This window comes from Nymphalis io, chromosome 6 (genome assembly GCF_905147045.1).
Source record: "Nymphalis io chromosome 6, ilAglIoxx1.1, whole genome shotgun sequence".
Taxonomy (NCBI): domain Eukaryota; kingdom Metazoa; phylum Arthropoda; class Insecta; order Lepidoptera; family Nymphalidae; genus Nymphalis; species Nymphalis io.
In genome coordinates this window covers 2,055,808-2,079,351 of record NC_065893.1, presented here as the reverse complement: position 1 = coordinate 2,079,351, position 23,544 = coordinate 2,055,808, and the positions used below count along the sequence as shown (strand labels likewise).

General features: G+C 31.7%; 1 protein-coding gene across 3 annotated transcripts in view; it reads right to left on the bottom strand.

Moving 5' to 3' along the window:
- The window catches only part of LOC126769168 (uncharacterized), an 84,942-nt gene that overhangs the window by 7,551 nt on the left and 53,847 nt on the right, over positions 1 to 23,544 (bottom strand). For 2 of the 3 annotated variants that reach the window (XM_050487794.1, XM_050487796.1), the window contains exons 2-3: positions 6,350 to 6,493; positions 4,588 to 4,740 (exon numbers count right to left, since the gene is read on the bottom strand). In XM_050487794.1, the coding sequence (XP_050343751.1) occupies positions 4,588 to 4,740; positions 6,350 to 6,455 (259 nt within the window). In that variant the 5' untranslated portion in view covers positions 6,456 to 6,493. Of the gene's footprint in view, positions 1 to 4,587; positions 4,741 to 6,349; positions 6,494 to 19,334; positions 19,470 to 23,544 lie in introns of those variants that run through there. The other variant, XM_050487795.1, reaches the window with a different exon arrangement.

Sequence of the window (23,544 nt, the reverse complement as noted above, 5' to 3'; positions counted from 1 at the left end):
ATAAAAATATTTATTGAAAAAAAAATACTAACTATACATTAACATTTATTACAGATTGTTTTTGGAAATAGCAACACAAAGGAAATTATTAAAAAAAGTTTTGACGTAGATATTCAACAAATAAAATGTAATATTCTAAAGTATTTATTGTATATAAGTGCTGGCATATATTTTATTATTGATATAATAAAATATATGCCAGCACAATAAATAATCGTATTTATAGAGGAGGAAAACAATTTATAAACGAAATGTTTTAAAAACTGGGCGAACTGAAAATTTCAATTAAATCAAATAGAAATGAAACTTGATTTCTTGATATAAATTACAAGATATATCTGAATATATAAAGTTTTATTAAAAAAAAAACATTATTTTCATATTATTTTATGTAATATCTTTCTTCACATCTTATTTATATATATTTATCAAATTCGTTATATATTACTAATAGATTAGTTTATTTTAAGTTATTAAAGGCGGACTCGTATTTTAAAAGTTAATAAAGATATAAAAATCAGTGGATTTGTGGTGAGTCAGTGTAATTACAAGTAGTAGGGACATAAGCAACTTAGATGTCTTGGTTGGTGGCGCATTTATGACGTAAGAAGTCGTTTTTATTGATACACTTGCGCTTAGTGTATACGGTCGAGCGTGATGCAATCACTAATAAACAAAATAAAGAAAAACGCTTTTAAAATAATTTAAAAAAGGTTAAATAATTATTACAAATTTTAAACTTGAATAGGAATGAAATAGTCGTAAATTAAAAAATATGGAGCGACGAAATAGCGCGGTAAGTTGCTTGAAGCGCTACAATTAAGCTAAATAGCGCTACAAAACTGTACAGTGTGGAATATGTATATGACCGATTCAGAGACAATAGAGACCAAATTGAAAATGACTCGGGGATTTGTAACCGCGAACTCTATTATATTATAACATGAAACTGTTTGAAAATTGTATATACCCCATATTGTGTAACTATATGCATAAAACAAGTTTTCTTAACTTGCTCATAGCTTACTTTTTTTTTTAAACTATAAAGAATTAATGTTTAAGATTTAGTAATAAATTAACATGAGGTGTATAATATTATATTTCATCTCGTGTTTGTCGGTAAAGACTGCATGTGTTGAATTTCACTGAAATTCTGCCACATGTGCATTCCACCAACCCGCATTGGAGCAACGTGGTGGAATAAGCTACAAACCTTCCCCGCAAAAAGGGACAAGAGGCTTTAGCCCAGCAGTGGGACGTTCACAGGCCGTTACTGAATATACATAGTAATTATGTCAATGTCTTATAGTATAGTTTACAAGATCAACAGAAAATTATCGATAGGACATACATTCTGAATTAGTGCTAGTAAAAGAAAACATCCTGAGGTAACCTGCATGTTTCTAATTTCACTGAAATTCTACCACATGTGTATTCCACTAGCCTTACTTGAATAAAGTATATTACGATTTTTAATTTTCAACCTAAATTATTATCTTTCTATGTGAAAACAAGTATCATTCATTCTACCTTGTTGTCATTAAAATAAAGCTTATTTTTGAACCTGCAATAAAAATCGCTGCATATATTAGCTTTAATTACAATCTAAGTCTATTTTCATTTACAGTGTTACTGTACTATAGCACAATGAAATTAAACTACCGTACTGCATTAAACATAAGGTCTATAATTGAACGAAATAATAACAACAATTTCAAATAATATATTTTAAAACCATAATGATACAACGACCTGGCACGAATGATTACTATATTGCATTTTATACTCATAGAATGAAGTAGCGACACGCGACGGTCTAGTTCTCCTCTGTTTAATCGATGTAATGCATTTTATAAATTAATAATTTATTTTTTGTATTAACATAAATATCATATTAATACAAAAAATAAAGTATAAATTTATAAGATGCATTACATCGATAAAATAGGTCGGGCCAATAAAATATTATTGAGTTTTTCCGTTGAAAATTCTCAGTAGCAACTCGGAGTCTGGAAGTTGGAAGTGTGTGTGAATCAACTAATAATGTTCAAATAAATTAATAATAATTAATTAACCTATGATTTAATACATCGTTATCTGTTAAAACAAAATCGTCCCTGAGTTTGAACCTTTTAGTTTTATTTTTCTGATTATTAAACATTGACCTGCCCTATTTATGTAAATGACAATAATTAAGAGTCAGTTTAATGTGTCATGTTAAGCCGCATTTAGGGAATAGTTACGCTATACATCGTTCATAAAATTTTAGAAATGCATTTGTTTTAAATTCATTAACTATGCGTTTTATTCAAAATTAATAATAATTATAAAAATATTGATTTATATACATACTAATAAATCAGGTGACTTTTTTTGTAATGATTACATGGAAAACTAATTAACTAATGTACATAAAACTTATAAAAGAGGGCGCTGCGCGTTTCAAAGAAGGTTTTAGTATATAATACATGGCCAAGCACAATGTTTGCCCCCCATTTTGCTTCATGCTAAACGTCATAGCGCAATATAAAACCATTTTACGAAGACAATATAAAATGGGTCACTGACTTGCCAAACGTTTTTCACTAACTGTGTTAACTACACCAGTAGTTCTAGATGATTTTATTCAAGCCTAAAACTATAATTAAAAAGCTTGATAAAGGTTGAACATTTTTGCTCGTAGAGACAGTCACTTTAACAAACATAAGTCGCTCCGTATACCATGCAGGCACCGATACCGACATGACTCTCTTTTATTTAAATAAATCGGAACTGGCAATAATACTTAAGTACTTACCTGTATACATTGGCACTGTAAAAAATATAAACCATCGCTCACTTTACCAATATGCCACCAACCTTGAGAAATACACAGAATCACAATAATTAAGTATTGCTGTTTGGTGTTAATATATATGATGAGCGTGTGAAGCCGAGATGGTCCAGAGGTAAGAACGCGTGAATCTTAGCCGATGAACGTATGTTCAAATCCGAACAAGCACCTCTGAGTTTTCATGTGCTTAATTTCTCTTTATAATTCATCTCGTTCTTTCCGGTGAAGGAAAACATCGTGAGGAAACCTGCATGTGTCTAATTTCACCGAAATTCTGCCACATGTGTATTCCACCAACCCGCATTGGAACAGCGTGGTGAAATAAGCTCCAAACCTTCGCCTCAAAAAGGGAGAGGAGGCCTTAACCCAGCAGTGGGAAATTTACAGGCTGTTACTGTAATTCCTACCCAGGTGGACTTGCACAAAGCCTTACCACCAAATGAAATAAATCTTTAAATCTTAATACGGTAGCACAAAGTTTTGATGTCCATATCAGTTGAGAATATAAATCATACGTAAATTTCTGTAACCCTTCAAAAAGATCTAAATCGAAATATTCATATTCAAACTTTGTAGGCCGCGTAAATGCATAACATATTCGCATTGTAGACGATTCAAAAGATATGAAACCTTTTTGAATATGAAATGAAATTATAAACGTAACCCACGAGAACAAAGGACAGTTGTGTAATTAATTAAGATATTATTATTCATACGTGGAAGAATAAAATTTCGTGTCAATTACTTTTTTTGTACGCAATATGCTTAAAACATTATGAAGTTTTATCTAAAACAAAGTTTACTAATCTTTACAATAAAAAAGAATTTTAATACAACACTTACTACGTACGCAGATTAACGTCTACCAGATATTAATAGTTATAGCTTTGTTAAATATATGCTTCGTTAATCCTTGTTTTCTATTAATAATTACGAAAAACATTGGAACGAGATGAGTGACTATAACACCTTGTAAGGACCACTGAATTTTTAAGTGCTTAATTCATCTCGTGCTACGTAGTGAACATCACGAGGAAACATGCATACTATGTTGGATGTAAATCTTCCCCATATATATGCACCAACCCCACAAAAAGAGATTAGGCCTTAACCCAGCGGTGAAACATTTACAGGCTACTTTATCTTTTTTTTAACTTTAATTTAATAATACATATAAATATTAGGCGATCAGATCATAGACTAAAATCACTAATTGCATAAATATTGTTTTCACATAATGACGTCATACACGACTATGTTAATAGTATTCTGAACATTGAATGCTTTATTCAAATATCCGCTAACACTGATGGAACCACATTGGAAGCATTAGCATGTCCGAAAAGGCTTTACGTCGATATTATATTGACTGATGAATGGTTTTTCAACATATAATATATCATCTTAATCTTATATATAAGTAGTCTAACTTTTTTAATATAACATTCTAAATTATGTGATATCTCCTAAGATTACCTTTCACATAACTCAGGTGGTAGGACTTTGTGTAATTACGATTGGGTAGGTTCACATACTCATAACATATTCTACCGCAAAATAACAATAACTTAGTGTTGTTGTGTTTCAATTTGATGAGGTGTACCTGCAAGGTACTTGACATCTTGGTTCCCAATGTTGGTGGCGCATGGACGATGAAAGGGATGGTCAATGTTTTTGGAAATCGGTCTGGAGAACATCATCATCATCATCATCAATTGCTGAAAGTAATATGATAGTTGTAAATAAAGACTTACGTTTTCCACACTTATCCACATAGTTTGTGACGGAGAACTCTGGATGGCAGCGGCAAGTCTTCTGCACGCTGTCACATATGGAATCCGCAAACCCGCATTCTATCCACGTAGAACATCCATCGCCATACATGGCCCCTCCGCGTTTTGATGGATCTGTAATTAAAACACATTAAATACTTAATAAATAATATTTGTATGAAATTTCACTTAATCAATCATCATTAAAATAAGTATAAAGGTTCTCAGGGGTACCTACATAATAGGATATAGGGTGCCTAAGGGGCTAACGTGGATGCGTGAGGCGGGGGCCTCGCATGTCCTATTTCAGACGGCCCTGAGGAGGATGGCAGCCGAGTTGGCTTTGCACTGCTGTACACACTAGCAAGCAGTGCGGGGGGGAGGGCGAGATTACCTTCGCCCCCTGAGAAGAGCTCCGCTGAATCACGAGCGGAGCACAGCACGGGAGAGGCCGCGGATGCATTATATTAACACGATCCCGCAGCCTCTCCGATTCGTGCTGAGTATTCCATGGGACCCGGGTACCTTTCTGAAGGTTTCCACTGCGAGAAAAAAAAGGATATAGGGTGCCCACCAAGTCTCCTTAGATGAGATGATTTAAAAAGTAAAACTTGGTACTTAACTACGTTACATAACGAACTCTTGTGCTGCATGCTTTAATATTTTCTTAAGTAGATATGTCTTATTTATTATCCTTTTTGATCACGGTGTTGCTTTTTAAGAACGCCTAATTGAAGAAAATAAATATATAAGAAAATATTTATACATTGTAACAAGTTTATATGACGCAGTATTAAAAAAAAGAGAACCACATCAAACAATAATGTTAATTTATCGTTTACTAAAAACAAACAAAACAAACTTCACAGAAATTTTAAGCAACGTAGCCACTTTAACCGCACTTAAAAAATGCTAGCTAGAATTGTCGACATTTTCAAAACGACTAGTTTTCGAAGTTTGTTAATCCCGACAGATAGTGTGTTAGATTAAATCGCAGTTAAACAGAATGCATTTAATCCAGTTCGGTGAAACTTTCCACTAGTTCGTTATTTAAAAGCCTTTTTCATTAGTAAAAAATACCAAATCATATGGAATTGGATTTGACTTTACTGGATTTGTCAAAATATATAAAATTAACGACCACGCAGTGTTGTTTACGGAAGCGTAAAACAGAGCGAACCTATAGGAAACCAAAGTGGCTTTTGTAAGAGAATCTTAAAAACATATATGAACCTTAAATAAATGAATAAATATATTATTATTTTAATAAGTTCATGACTTTTTGAATTTATTGACTTTTTGTAAATATTTTCTATTAATGTTACCTGATAATTATTTTATTTCACTGTGGAGGTTTTATATTTATTGATGATTTTTCCTTTTTTCTCGCTTTAAATTTTCTAATTTTTTATACTATCTATACGTGGAAAGTTTATTGTATAACTAATTTTGTTGTATGTCTTAGTAATAATTGTTGGGTTCAATGTAATACTAGTGTGTGTTTCCAAAAATAAATTAAAAAAAAACCTTTTGCGGTCCAAAAATTGTATTCAAGTATGTGCGAAAACTCATGCACTCTGTCTACTCTCTCAGTATTATTATTTTATATAATCGATATCATGAGCGGGATTTGAACCCAGGGCTTCGGGATCCAAAGCTAGTCACAAAACAGACGAGGCAATTAAAAGCTCATCGAAATATCGATATTATAACATACAAAGTTTATTAAAAAATGCATGCTCACCAAACGCAATAGCGGTGGTAATCTCGAGCTCGGCCGAGCAGGGCCCGAGCGCTATCAGCGCCACGAGCCCGGCGAGCACGGCTCGCCTCGAGCGCTCGGCCCGCATGCCGCTTACTACGCCCCCGTCACATACCAACCAACCCTCTGAAAAATATATAAAATATCAGTATAAATATAAATACGATTCCTTATCAGTATTCCTATACAAGATTAATTGATCTAAATATTTTTATACCTTATAATATACAAAATATAAAGACGTTAGTTAGCTATTTAATGAGATCGACGTCACGAAATATGAATTATACAAAAAACATTAGATTAAATCATCAAACATATCAACATTTTAATGTTAAGTTCACACGCAATTTTTTTTTATAACAATATTCATAAATCCAGTTCGTTCGAAATTTTAAATCACACACATTGTCTGATTGATTAAATTATCTTTTTGAGAGATAAAACATAATTAACTAACTAATCAGACGCGTCATTCGAATTTTGAACTGATTTATCTCCTGTCGCTTTATATGACGTATGACGTATTTCAAATAAGGCTTAGTGCAACCTATATACCTACGCCCAATTATTGCTGATGACGTTATCATAAATTTACCTCCATATCAGCAACATAATTGTAGCAATAAAAATCAAATGCACTATTTTAAATATCATATCTATGATATTAAGTTCTTCGAATACCAGTTTTAATGTCCATTGCGTGCGTTATTGAGTCCTAATAATAATAACTGTATAAATAAAAAACAATGAATTTAAAGGATTTTTATTGACTTTATAAATTGATGACGATGACCGATTTCGGCCACAAAAGTGATGATCCAATTACGCAGGACATATTATTGTGCACAAATGTGAGCGCAAATACAGATGCACTCTCTATCCACTCTCATAATTCGATGGGATCCGACACAACCAGAAAAAGTTCAAGCGTTGGACCAACGACTTCAGTATGTCTCACTTCCGTGGCATGACGTGTTATTTGAGGCACGGAAGTGTACCCACTTCCAACTTCCAGGGCTGCTGCTGAGTAGCAGAGGCAAACATACAAATTAAATATATTTATTTTATTTTATGAATATAATTTAAATTTTGTTTTAATATTAATAATTATCTGTTTTGTTCTATTTTATTATTATTATTTTTTCATTTTGTCATTTATGTTATTAGTCATTTATGCTGTATAAATGACTGTTTGACTATATGAAACTAACTTTTTTGTATATATGTTTTAGTGTAAGTTATTGTTAGTAAACCAAATAAATAAATAAAATATATACTTGGAAGAACTAAATCCCAAATGCGTACGATATAATCTAACACAATTGAAAAATATGGCCGCGTTATTTGCCTGCATTCGTAACATGGAGGTAACTTGTTTTTCACTCGAGAGATTCAGAATGCGATGAAAAAACACGAGCACCCTCGCCATTTTTTTATCTTTTGCAAAATCATTATTTTTAATTTTAATGGCCTTATGTAATTAAATTACTTAACGTCAACTTTCAAAAATAAATGCTTGTATGTCACGACACTGGTACTTACTTAAGCTAAAATCAAATGAAAATATTATTTAATTCTAGTGTACTAATAAAGACCCTTTTGTATCGTCATGTTACAAATGAACATTGATTGATATTAAATCAGTGGTAGCTTTACATTAAAAGCTATCACTGGTTCGGAATTTAGTTACACTTTTTCACAATTGTAATTGCAGTTAATCAAATAACAACAATTAACAATTAAATTACATATTCTGCTTCGAAATCAACAAATACACTTTTTAGCATTCATATATAGAATAATACTCTCTCTTTAAAAGTTCCGACTCACTTTAGACATTACATTATAAAAATATAATCAGACTAATTAATTTAATTAGTCTGATTATATTTTGATTAATAAGTCCTGTTTCTCTAAAAATTGATATATACACAAAACATCCACTTGAAAGTGCCTTTTTCTTAACATTGCTTTTAAAAAATGTGGCTTTTTTTAATTATCATAACTTGGTTTATATAACAAAGGTAATCTGGAATAGATCGAATAACGATAAGGCGGCCATGGCACGTTTTTACCTGCTGTATATCTTGTGATGATTTATTGCGTTTGTGTGCAATTAAGTTCATAAATAAATTAATATATTTTATAGTTATAAAACAGGCTAATGTTTTATTCCAGACTTACAGTATTTCTTAACACGTGATATTAACTGCAAAAGTTTGTATGTTTCGATGTTTGTTGCCCAATTATACAAAAACGGATTGACTGGGCGGCCCTCTTCCGATGCGCAGGTGAAGCCGCGGATAGAAGCTAGTAAAATGTAAAAACAAACTAAGGACTTATAATAATAATAATATCCTGGGGCATTATTCACTCATGGCCGTCTAATACAAAGCTTAGCAGAGCTTGTACTATGGGAATCAGACAACTGATATACTACATATACTACTTTTCTTTTATTTTAATTACACCCAGACTTAGGACAAACAGACATGTTCATGTACACAAATATCTGTATTGGGTGGGAATCGAACCCACAACCTTCGGCGTGAAAGTATCTACCAAACACGCCAACCGGCCCGTCAATAATTTGTTCTTGTTATGATCTATATTTTTGATGTTTTTGCTCTATAAGAATGGATTTATATATATTATCATATGTTATTTATTAATTTTTAGAAAATATAACTAATGTTATATTTTGACTACACAGTTTATATAAAATTAATTAAAACCATACTGTAATCTCCCGTAATTGAAAGTGCAATTGATCTTGTTTAGCCGATATTATGTGTTATTATGTTGTAATATTGTAACTTTTGTTGGTAGTTCGATATTAAATAAATGAATTTCCTATTTTCCACGTCGCTGTATCGGCAAAAACAAAAGGAAAACCGCTAGTTAATTGCAATTTCGTAGCGTATACGCATTGATTAGATTTTACAACCATCTCTGGGATTAGCTTCAATAATTATTCACGCATCCCAGAGGGTTGTAACTTGACCCATTTACTCTGTCAGCTGTGAATTTGAAAATTTAAATGTAGTTGGAACTAACGTCAACTAACTTTTAATTCAAATTTTAGTGTCAGCTGGAATGTTCGCAAATTTGCTGATTGAAACTTTATGAAGTGAGACATAATATAGAAAATTTCGAGTAATAATATTAATATTTTGTAACAAGCAGAGAAGACGGTAAATACTTCGAAGTAATGCGCGGTTGGTCACAAGACTTGGTGACTACTCAACAAAATAATTATAAGCGGTGTCGCGCATAAAACCAAATCGCTCAAGATCATTTAGAGAAAAAACTCGTTTAATTGTAGCTTATTTTTTTAACTATTGTTAAGCTACAATAAATCATGCATATCATGAAAGTCGAGATGGCCCAGTGGGTTCGACCCGGTCAAGCACCACTGAATTTTAATGTGTTTAATTTGTGTTTATAATTCATCTCCTGATTTTCGGTGAAGGAAAACATCGTGAGGAAATCTACATGTGTCAAATTTCACTGAAATTCTGCCACATGTGTATTCCACCAACCCGCATTGGAGCAGTGTGGTGGAATAAGCTCCAAACCTTCTCTTCATAAAAGGAGAGGAGGCCTTAGCCTAGCATTGGGACATTCACAGACTGTTACTTTACTGTAAAACTATCATGAAATATCAGAAAAATATATGCCATATTTTCTGTAATAATTATAACCTTTAAAGGATACACGCATCAAAAAGTCGGCTTCAGCATTTCACGAATAAGATACGAAGTGAATTCTTACAGAAAAGCATTGCAGTTCACATTATAGTTCTGGAATGTTCTGTTTCGTATTTGAATGGCTCGTGATAGCGACCGGATGATAAATAGTCACCTCTTGTTTTCTTTGAAGTTATAGAATAGAGAACGTGATGTCGAGCGTAGAATTCGAATTGTTATTCGCTTCTGTTTGTGACTTGGTATTGTTAAGCATTATATACACTCTATCTAAATTGAAAGAGTTCATATCGTTCGGATAATATCCGGCTATGCTAACTACGCTACTGTGCTAAATTTGAGTTTTAAATTTTACTAATTTGAAATCGTTTAAGCTATAAAATAAAGTAAATTTCTTTCGAAATTACTATGTCGATAAAACATAATAATTGTATTAAATACATTTTAACTGACTTTTAAAAGGAAAATTCTTAATAAGTCTAAGTCTATATGAGTATATTTATATCTATTTATGTATGTATGTGGATACATTCTTGTTTATAACCTTATTATAATGTTTATTTTTGAGTTTACATATACAGTAGATAAATCTCCAATGTAATCCTATCTCAATTTTATTGGTTTTGGACATTGTTAAATATCATATTAAACTTATAATAAGGTCAATTTTTGAGGTCAGCTTGTTTGGGTGTAAATGGAAAAATATGTTAATCCACTTATTTTTATTAAGCAAAAAAATATTTCTAACATTATTTATAGTCAAGACTTAAAATAGACACTTAGCAGAGTATCTATTTTATGTCTTTTAATTGTATAGTTTAAGTGTATAAGTGTTTACAAGGAACACGATGTACGGATAAATCTAATAGGGTTTTTTGTTACATCGTTCTTAAACAGTAGAACAAAAAAGAAAATGTATATTTTTTAAGATAAATAAATATTAATTCCCTACATATCGAGTATCATAAAAATTGTTAGAGCTGTTTTTTGGATACAGAACACACAGTACATAATTTTTATTATGTACTCGCTAACTTCATATTTTATTTTAGACAATTCTGTATATTTTTTTTATTAATTAAATGCAAAACACAATAAAAAAAATCTTCTATATAGTAATAGCCTGCTAATGTCCCACTGCTGGGCTAAGGCCTTCTCTCCCTTTTTTGAGAAGAAGGTTTGGAACTTATTCCACCACGCTGCTCCAATGCGGGTTGTTAGAATACACATGTGGCAGAATTTCAATGAAATTAGACACATGGAGGTTTCCTCACGATGTTTTCAACCGTCAAGCACGAAAACAATTATAAAAAAAATTAAGCACATGAAAATTCAGTGGTGCTTGCCCGGGTTTGACCCCACGATCATCGGTTAAGATTCACGCATTCTAATCACTAGGCCATCTCGGCTTTTTCTTTCTTCTGTACTTCATTATAATATTTTAATACTACAGGCAATATAATACGTTATTATATTACGTGGCTTAAGCATGAAGTAGTTAATTGGTTTTAAATTTCACAGTTAAGAAGTCTTCAGGCTCATACTAATTTTTTTAAGTTATTAGGTAAACTTTGCTGCTTAATTTTAAGGTAATTTGGTAGTTGTAGTGTAACGAAACATAAATTTATATAAATAAAAAAACTTCTTATAAGAGCCTACTTGTTTAAGGAATATTTTGATTTTGGTTTTAAAGTAATGATGCTCTGCGCTTCGTCCACTATTAAATTTGTATCCTCTAACAGAACGAACGAATTGACCAACTCGTTGTGAAACGTTTGTGCAATTCTTTATGCCAGTGAAAATTCGGATTCAATCCGAAAATAGAGACTACAATGATCTAGGTCAGACAAAAAGAGGAAGCAAAAATGTTTAGTTTTTTCAAACGTATGAAACTGCACCTGGGTAGCGAAACCAAGCATAAAAAACCTTTCGCTGAATTTGATTAGCTTTTTATGTTATATGGTTTCGATATCTATAATTATGTCATTTATTTTATCAACGAATTATAAAATTTGTTTCTTTATAAGTTACTGATTGATTTTTTGACTTAAACGCATGCAAATATTTAAGTTGTAAAACACTTTAACGCATATAGTAATTAATTATTATGAATCAAGTTCATTGTTTTTATTTTAAATAAAAAAAAAACGAAATTTCTGAAAGCGAGAAAAGCAAGAAGCATTCCTTACATCACCAATGAGTCACCAGCCTTAGAATCTAAGACGTTATAACCTTCATGCTGTATATTGGCTCACTCACCCTTCAAATAAAATAATATTATTAAATGAATGCGTAGTAGTATTGCTGCCTGGCGGTACAATATCTGTGTGGGGACCCAGACGAGTTTGCACAAAGCCTTACCATGTATGATTCCAATCGTTGGAGTTGAACTCATTACTCTTGTATATTGATTTTTAACACGTTCACCGGTGAAAAAAAGATTAAGGAGTAACATCATATATCAGAAGGCTATACTTGGATTTACATTTTTTATTAAAGTTTTAAATAATTTCCCGTCATCTCATCGTCATCGTCGTCATTGTAAGAAATGTCAACCATCGCTTATAGCCAATGCGCCACCAACCTTGGGAACTAAGATTTTATGTCCCTTGTGCCTGTAATTACACTGGCTCACTCACCCTTCAAACCGGAACACAACAATATCAAGTATTGCTGTTTTGCGGTAGAATATCTGATGAGTGGGTGGTACCTACCCAGACGAGCTTGCACAAAGCCCTACCACCAGTAAAAATCTGCAAAAGATCGCATGTACTACATCTGCAAAAGATCGCATGTACTACAACATGAACATGTAAATTACTATTTTGTGATAAATAAATTCGTGGCAAATTATATTAAATATTTTCATTCAAAGAATACTTCAACAAAATTTTGCAACAATTTTCTCACTATTTTCATAATAAATAAAACTTCCCCGGTATTTGTTACTGTCGAGTAGAAACTTCGATTCAGTGACGTATGGTTGACGACTTTTTGTAAACGCCCTTGAAATTTCTTTGTTTGTAACAAAATGCATTATTCTTTATGTGTCTTCACGAGTAAGATCGGATTTCAAGGTCAGACTCATCTTAATACAGTCCACTTATTCACTAAGCTAACGCGAGTATACACACTTATTTATCATCTTTAAGTAACAACCTGTAAATGTGCCACTGCTGACATAAGGCGTTCTGTTCTTTTTTGAGTAGAGAGGAGGTTATTCCACCACGCTGCTCCAATGCGGATTGGTGGAATACATATTTGGTATAATTTCAGTGAAATTAGACACATGCACCTTTCACCAAGTACGAGATGAATTATAAACAGAAATTAAGCACATGAACATTCAATGGTACTTGCCAGGGTTTGAACCCACGATTATTGGTTAAGATTCACGCCACGCGTTCTAGCCACTGATTCATATCGAGTTTCATCATCTATAATAATATTATACTCTAATCTTGTATAGAATTGCAATATAAAACCAAAATTGGAAACAGATGTTCTTATCTTTGATCTCAATTTCCGTATCGGATAACGATCGGTTAACGGTTACATGCTGATTGAATTTCTTAACTAATACAATTATATTGCCTCTTCAAATTTATTGCTTGAACTAAATAAGCACTTATAACATAAAAATGTATATACATATACATTCTCGAATATCTGACTTGTTGGTATAAAAATTAACTAATAAGGCTGCACGTCTTGAGCTCATGGATGCGTAGTTACAAAATATATTCAGTCATTTTCACATAGAGCTCACTCATGAATAATTTTGACTGAACTAACTTACGTGATACGCTATTTTGATGCGTGTGTATTAAAATGTTATAATTCCTTAACAGCCAGTGAATGTCCCACTGCTGGGCTGAAGGCCTCACCTCCTTTTTTGTTTTTTGAGGAGAAGGTTTGAAGCTTATTCCACCACGCTACTCCAATGCGGGTTGGTGGAATACACATGTGGCATAATTTCAGTGACATTAGACATGCAGATTTCTTACCACTGGGCCAGTTTGTTCTGAAAGAAAATAGCTTCATGGCCATACCAAACATTTGTTCTTAGATATTATATATTGACCGTGGTATCTTTTATACTTATTCCCAAATTACACGAAAGCCCACAGCTTTTCTTTGATCTTAAATATTCTTATAAATTTTAAAATAAAATCGTGAGTTAAAAGTTAAGCTAATTTTGTTTTAAAGTCTTACCAAGAATAATAAAGAATACGTGCAACGGTTGAACATTTTTAAAATTTAAAAGCTTGGAAATTTTATACCGTCAATTTATACTGGATGAAGCATGCTTGCTTGTAAGTTAAAGATTATTTCGTAAAACATTGAATTTATTTTGATAATTTATCAATATTTAATCACAAATGAATACGGAAGAATTTATAAGTACTCTGTCTGCATGTTTGTTCTCTTGACATAATTTAACTTAAAAATCGCTGGGGTCTGAATAAATATACAGGCATAAAAATTAATCGATTTGCGGGAAAATACGATAAAAATATGCAAAGAAATTTATATTCGAGGTGAATCGAGCCAAGGAGAACACGTAGTAATTACATAATTCAGCCAAACTGTGTTCATAAGAGTAAGTAAATTAATAGTCTATAAATGACCCACTAAAAAAGCCGATGATCGTGTGTACAAACCCGGGCAAGCACCACTGAATTTTCGTGTGCTTAATTTGTGTTTATAATTCATCTTGTGCTTGACGGTGAAGGAAAACATCGTGACGAAACCTGCATGTGTCTAGTTTCATTGAAATTTTGCCACATGCGCATTCTACCAACCCGCATTGGAGCAGCGTGGTGAAAAGGGAGAGGAGGCCTTAGCCCAGCAGTGGGACATTAACAAGCTACACACTATTGTAACCACTGCTGGATTAAGACCTTCTTTCATTTTGAGGAGAACCTTTGGCCCTGATTCCACCACGCTGCTTCAATGGATACACATTTGGCAGTTTGCATATATATGCAGGTTTCCTTTTCAATTAAATTTCAGTGGTACTTTCCAGGGCCGCAATCGATCGCAATCGATTAATTCATACGTTCTAACCACTGAACTATCTCAAGTTACATGATAGTAACATTTCAACTCTCGTGTGAAACTTTGCTTAAAATAATATATTTTTATTGCAACTATGAATAATTTCACTCAGAACACCAAGTTTCTGTATACTAATAATCAACATTTCTCTGGTGTATTAGCACAGTTAATATGAATCTGTAAATATTATTTTACTTTTAAAAGAGATAATAATATTATAGCACAAATGCCATTGCACATTATTCTAAAATATTCCGATTTCATTAACGTTAAATAGTCGACGACTTGACGCGTCCGGTACATGATACTGGTATATAAAATAATCTGTGTCCGTTTGGCACAACTAAAAGCTATGAAAACTATTATTTTATCCAAGATTATAAAATTTTATAATGTACATGAAAATTAATGCATCATTTATATCATATTAAATGCGATCACGTAACGCTCAACCAATTAAGTTGAAACTTTGTAAGTGCTCTCCCTGATTGGACCAAAGTTAATCTAGGTATGGACGTCGAGGCTTACCACTTGACCCGGGTTTTCTCACACCTATCTGGTATCTCAGTTTGTTATAAGTCTAAGCACATCAACGTGTGCGTAACGCATTCTGATATAATAAAATGAAACACAATAGATATCACGCGATTTGCATAGGATTGTTTATACAAAAAATAAGCTTGTAAAATTGTTTTTTTTTAATTAGAAGTTTTATTTAGTTCCGTTTATAAATAAATCTAAAAACAATTTAGTTTTTCTACCTTCATTGTAAATAAATAATTTTCCATTTATTAAGTTAGTCCAAGAGAGAACATTAGCCATAAAACTTTACAGCTCTGAGACCCTTTACCAGGTAAGCAAGATAAAGTTATAAAATTTTATTTACAAAACAAAGTAGAATATTAAATAAAGTGTTATTTGAAATTTTATAAATAACATATACGAATCTCTATTATATACGAATCTATCTATTCGTTCGTAAAAAAGTTCTAAAATTCTTTTGTATGTGAAATTATAATTATTTTGAATTAAAATCAAGTCAATGTAGGGATGGATATTTTTCGAACTTGATATACCCACACTACTAAACATTTCTTAAATCTACCGAAAACGAGTTCAACATGAAATAAGAAAAGAAATAAGGCACACATTAGTGCTGTAAATCATAAATCGCTAAGTGAATTCTAATATCACTTTTCAAAATAATTCCAGCGAAAAGTTTCACGATATCGACTCATCAATCATTGTGGAAACGAGAGAAATATACAATTATATAGTATTTCGAGAATTTGAATATAAAAACTCAATCAAACATGAAAAATTGTGATATTGAACTCAGCATCGTCGTATTAATTCGTAGTCAATTTAAAAAATGGCTTCTATGGGACGGAAGATATCATCAAAATTGATCATATATATATATATATATATTTATACTGCCTCTTTGGTCTAGTGGCTGTAAGTCCACAGACCCGGAGGTCCGGGGTGAATTCTCAGGTCGGGCCAATAAAAAGTTATTGGGTTTTTCTGTCAGAAAATTCAAAATTTTCAGAAAATGGGAGTTGAAAGTGTGCACACTCCCGTGCCTCGGAAAGCACGTAAAGCCGTTGGTCCTGCGCCTGTCGGATTGCCGTCCCATCGGATTATGAGAGTTAGGGAATACAGAGTGCACCTGTGTTTGCGCACACACTTGTGCACTATAATATCTAATGCGCAGTTGGTTAATCTCTCTTGAGATTGGCCGCCGTGGCCAAAATCGGTCTATAGGTTCTTTATATTTTTCTTATTATTATAAAATACATAACAACGAAGTATATACTATACACACCACGGACAGACGATGGAGTAAAGAGGAAGAGATGTCGAATGTTAATATTCTTTTCTGTGAAACATCTATTTTACATTAATTATTTATTAAATATACTTTTAGATGCAAATTACTAATGATCTTTGAAACTTTCAAGAAAAACAACAGTATGTTAATTTTGTTATAATAAACTTGAAACTCACCTCCGAAGAAAACGTTCGTAAAATGTCAAAAAATTATATGCCAAATGGACCGTAATAATTATAATGTTTCAAGAATACACGCATCAAAATTGTATATCACCACCACAAGTAGGTTGTCAGCATTTCACGCATAATAGCACTGCAGTTTTAATTAAAAAAGTTACAAAAATAGAATAATTTAAACAAATATCCTTATATCAATTTTGATTTGATGTAGAATTATGTAGTTAAAGGTATTTTTATATTGACTGTCAAAGATTCTAAGAAATATGAACCAATGCATCACGCATGTATGAGCCAATACACTATTTCATTTTAGATGAGATGAGAGCAATGAAATATAAAGTATTAACAAAAGTGATCTCTGAGTACCATATGCTAGCCTACAAAATGCGCTCCTACTCGTTCTTAGCTATCTATCTAAATCTAAATATTTAAATAATTTTCTTTATAAGTGCTAAATTACTATTTTTGTTACTTTTTTCGACTTTTATGAGTAGACTTTTACAACTGTTGTTTATATCAGGGGCTGTAGTTCGTTTATTAAAAATCAAATTCGGTTAGTTAGCTCGTAATAATTATAATGTGCGTGTGTCACGCTCGGAAAACCCCAAAACTCGGGAAATCAATGTAAGGGAGTTAGAATAAAATGTTAACTTCAGTGAGTTCATTCTATCGTTGCATAATACTCTGTGTTGAAAAATAATTTCATTCTGTCGCTTTTTAAAAATTGTTTTATTCACTACATGAAATTCGCGGATTGAATGTAATTGACTTGTTCGAATCACTTCATATTTGTTTCGAATTTTATTTCAACAAAACGTAACTATATTTCAAACGTCACGTTTACTAATAAGTTTACTTTAAATGTTTTTACCTTGACAATGCAATCTTATCCGAAAAAACACAAACATTTTTTCTAATGGCAATTTCTTTAATATTTAACATACAAAATTCTATCATAATTTAAATTATTTCTTATTTACAACTGACAACCTTGTTTTGAAAGGCTTTTGACAACCTGACAAAAGCCTTTCAAAACACTAGTAAAATTTCAACAGCGAACCGTTTAAATAAACAAATCCATACGGTACAATAACAGTACAGTAACAGCCCGTGAATATCCCAGAGCTGGGCTAAAGCCTCATCTCCATTTTTGAGAAGAAGGTATGGAGTTTATTCCATCACGCTGGTCCAATGCGGATTGGTGGAATATACATGTGGCAGAATTTCAGTGAAATTAGACATATGAAGGTTTCCTCACGATGTTTTCCTTCAACGTATAGCACGAGATGAAAATAATCACAAGTTAAGTACATGAAAATTCAGTGGTTCTTGCCTGGGCTTGAACCCACGATCATCGGCTAAGATTCACGCGTTCTTACCACTGGGCTATCTTGGTTTATCGAACCAAACGAATCCATATTTATAACAAAATGCCTAAAATTATACCGTCAGGTTGATTTTGTTAACGCAATTTTATTCATTGCGGCGTATTTATCACGGCCCGTAAATATGAAATTCTTGATAAACAAATTAGCTAATTTCATATGCCACATTATTATGCTATTTAAAGCTATTGTTTGCTTAATTGCGGTGGGGCTTTGTTCGGACTTATAGGGTTTTTTACATTTTTGCTTAGTATGAGTGATAGATTAATTACAGACAAAAGTGAAAAAAACATCTTAATTTTCATGGTTGGTAGCCTTTGACGATGAATTTTAAATATTTCCTATAGTGACAATTTATTCTGATTACCATTAACGAAAGAAACGATCTATTACAATTTCTTCAAAAACTTTTTGAGACGCAAATTGAACTGAATTAAGTAGCTATGTCTACTCACAATATTTAGATAATATTTGATATAATTTTTTTTAAATGACAGTTCACTCATCTTTGTAATTTTAATGATGAAACCTAAATACTTTAAATGCTATTTACAAAATAAAGCCATGTTATATAGTAATAAGATTACTACTACATAAACTATAAAACACTAATCTTGACGTCAACAGCATTTTCATTATTCATTGTAATATTAAAGACCCCGGCAACAGTAGTTTCCAGTTAGAACAAGAAGTATAGTTAGTAGTAATTGGTAAACAAATTTAGTAGGAAGTACATGAATTGTATACATAATAATATTGTATTGTAATATGTATGTTATATGATTGAGTACTGACCGTAAATGTGCGTTATGTATCAAATCCCAGGTCCTTTTATCCTCTTTTTTTAAATAGAAATGCAAAAATACACCACGCTTTTGTTTCGCAGTGCGGGCAAACACTGAATCGCCGCCATATTGCACGTACTATTTTAAATCGCGAATACGAGTTCACACATGTGATTTTAATAGACTCGACACATTCGCTTGCAATATGTCCTTAAATCTAAATATAGCACTAAGTCGGATTACAAAATTGGAAATATGACATCTTAAAATATCTTATCTATTTAATTTGTTGATTAAAATTTTTCTTCTTAGTCAATGGATTAAGGAGAAAAAATATAGCGTTTATTATTAGTGTACCATTGTACACTAATACTCCTGAGACTTTCCATCGCGGCCGAAATCAGTCAGGAGAACATCACCATCATCATCTATGCTATGTATAAAAAAAAATTAACAAAAATACCAACTTTCCATATTGTAACACTTAAATAAACCTATTCCATTCCTAGTCCTTGCCTATTATTACAGAAAGTTTGTATAAACTTTCAAAGTAGGTCACGTGATTCAATTGTTTGTGCTTTTATTATTTCGACGAGTGTGAGCTGCTCTTAGTACAGTGAAAATATTACACGGCATTGCTATTTACATCTTTGAGCTTACTAGTAAATAGTCATATAATGTTATGTTTCTTCTTAAAGCCGAGATGGCCCAGTGATAAGAACGCGTAAATCTTAACCCATGATCGTGGGTTCAAATCCGGTACTTCTATATTTCACTTAGAAATATATTTATTTTATTTATACTTTTACTTGTAATCAACGGCGTTACAAAAATGGTTGTAAAATTTTTATTTTTTACTAAAGTAAGGCTAAAAAAATAGGCCACATAAGATTACAAATTTATAATACGAAACTAGAAAAATAAATAAAAGTAGACATAGTGTAAATATTAATATTTACAGTAAAAACATTCTTGCTTAATATAAATGCGAGAAAATCTTATTCATATGTTATAAAATTGTTGACTGAGAGACCAGATAGCTTAAAGTATGATACAAAGTGAATTAAAATTTATAGGCAACCTCTTTTGTAATTACCGTTGCATATAAGGATGCATCTGCAGTTTCAGAAACAATCAACCGGAGAAAAATATATGTAAAACACCATAATATATAATAATATATATAATAATAAGTATGATATTTAACCATTTTTGGATAGAATAAATAATTAACAATAATATTATGGTTTTTCATAAGATAAATAACTGATTAATAACTAATATTAAAAAAAAAACACAGACTAGCTGCATCTCATAAAAAAGTCTAAGCCTGAATTATTTGTATAATTACGAAACAAATAACATTTATTTGTACATATTTTATAAAATTTTATAAATATGTAGATATATACTATTATATTATAGCATATATAATATTTACAAAAAAAAACCTTGAAAGTGCGGTTTATGAAATCCAAAAAATAAATCAACGCAATCTAGTTTCATCCCTAAAAATATGTTCTACTCTTAACAGTCTCGTTCAGAATATCTATTAAAGCATTATTTAATCAAATTGAAATGCTTTACGATTACTTGTAAATTTAAAACGTTTACAATGCCATTATATACTTAAAAACAAAAAAATAATTAAATATTTTTAGCTAAAAGTTATGTAAATAAGAGATTTTCTGTGCGACACGAAAACTCATGACAAAGGCATTCTCTAACAAAGTACTTAAAGTTACATCCAGACAGCGTGTGCTTTAGAATGTTTACGTTAACAAAAGGTTTTAGTTAACGCCTAGTTTGTTATAAGTCAGTATACGCGAAAGGTAAAACTGTTGGGTATCTTTAAAGTAAAATCTTTGAACGAGATGGGCTTAGATTTGAACGTTGCTATGTAACGTTTTGAAGCTAAATCGTTTTTTATTATGTAAATAGTAACAGCCTTTAAATGCCATGCCATCCCAATGCTGGGCTAAGACCTCTTCTTTTTAGGTAAAAAATTGTAGCTTTTTGAATTTATGAATTTATTTTATTGTTATCTAACATTGCCAAAGTACCTTAGTTAATCATCAAACAAAGTTGTCTCCTTGTCATTAAATAGATTCCATTTAGAAATATCCAAGGGCGATTTGAATGACGCGAATGAATAAAATGAATGATAAATGAATGCATATTATATGTATATATTTATTCAATGAGCCGAGCCGGCTTAGTGGTAAGAACGCGTGAATCGAGATTTTCAAGTGTTTACCAAACTTACACTAATAAATTACTATTTATCAGATGCATTAAATAATAAAACTCATTTGTATCTTTGTAATATATCTGAAGATGATAAACACTAAGAAAGATCGAAAAAAAAATCGCAAATCTCATCTTATGTCAGCAACTTTAATGCCGTAAAATTGTTGTTTTAAAAGCCATTTTCATACTATAATTCTTTATTTCGTTATGTGTAATCTGCCTTTAAGTATCGTTACGGGTATCTGTATAATATTATATATTTTTCTATTATTACCATCAGAAAATTAACCCTCAAAGAAATGGAGTAAGACCCTAATGAGACAATAAACTTAATACTTATTGCAATGTGCCTGACAATTTTTCGGTTTTGCCTTACTGAAAAAAACCATTTAGAAGTGAAAACTAGAAATTAGCCACCAAGCAAATGAGCCACCTGACAGTAAATGATTACTACTGCCCATAGACATTGGCATTGAAAGAAATGGATACCATCGCTTACATCCCTTGTGCCTGCAGTTACACTGGCTCACTAGCCCTTGAAACTGCAATAATACTATGTATTGCTGTTTTGCGGTAGAACATCTGATGAGTGGTACCTACCCAGACGAACTTGCGATTAATTATTTATATATTGTTTGTTTAATAATAATATATTTATTTATTTTAATAAATTAAAAGTAGTCATTTTTATGCATCATCTTATATTTATCTTACCAGTGTGTTGTCATATATGTACATAGACTTTTTTATGAAATAGGTAGGCGTACTGATTGTAAGTGGTCACCACCGTCTATAAACATTGACGATGTAAGAAATATCAACCGTTCGTTACATCGCCAATGAAGCACCAACCTTGAGAACTAAACTGTTATGTCATTTGTGCCGGTAGTTATACTGGATCTCTTTCCCATCAAACCGGAACAAAACAATACTGTATATTGCTGATTGGGTGGTACCTACCTAGACGGGTTAGCGCAAAACCCTGGTGCCTAGTAAAACATACAATCAAACAAAAAATCTAATGACTAAATAATACACATTGCATTTCAAACTTGCAAAGCTTATAAAATAATTTTACTAATATCATATAATTATCACGATGCATTTATATAAAGTAACTAATGAGTATTTATTAAATACTCATTATATTAATGATTTTACGTCACATCGTAGCGTTTCACACGTAAACATAATGTATTTTTTTTATATTTACCATACAAAGCAATTTAAGTTAATTAAATACAATTATATAAAGCGACTTTTAAATTGTACTAGTAACGTCTATTATGAAAATTTATCCCTTTCTTTGTGAGCTTATATATTATAGAACAATACCTTTTAATAATATACATTTTTCTTCCCTCTATTTTTATTAAGCAAGTATATTATACTATATATAGTTGAAGAATGGAGGTCACGTGGTACAATTTGTCAATTCCATAAGATCAAGATTGTGAAGTTATATGCAACTGTAATTAGCTATTCCTAGTGGTGTTAAGATAGGACATTTTGAAAATAAAAGATAATGCTTAGAGTCAAAAAAACCATCAATACCAATTGCCAAACTCTGAACTAATACTTAGAATTTTTCCTGGTGGTAGGGCTTTGTGCAAGCTCGTATGGGTAGGTACCACCCACTCATCAGATATTCTACCGCAAAACAGCAGTACTTGGTATTGTTGTGTTTCGATTTGAAAGGTTAGTGAGCCAGTGTGATATCAGGCACAAGGGACATAATATCTTAGTTTCCAAGGTTGGTGGCGCATTGGTGATGTAAGCGTGCGTCGGTGACCACTTACCATCAGGTGGCCCATATGCTCGTCCGCCTTCCTATTCTATAAAAATAAAAGAAAGACAAACAAACTCAATATCTATTTGAATCCATTACCTCAAAATATGAGAGCCATAGTATATGTGAAGTAAACTAACATTAAACCTGTCAGTACGCCAATAATGTAAGTAAGCAATCC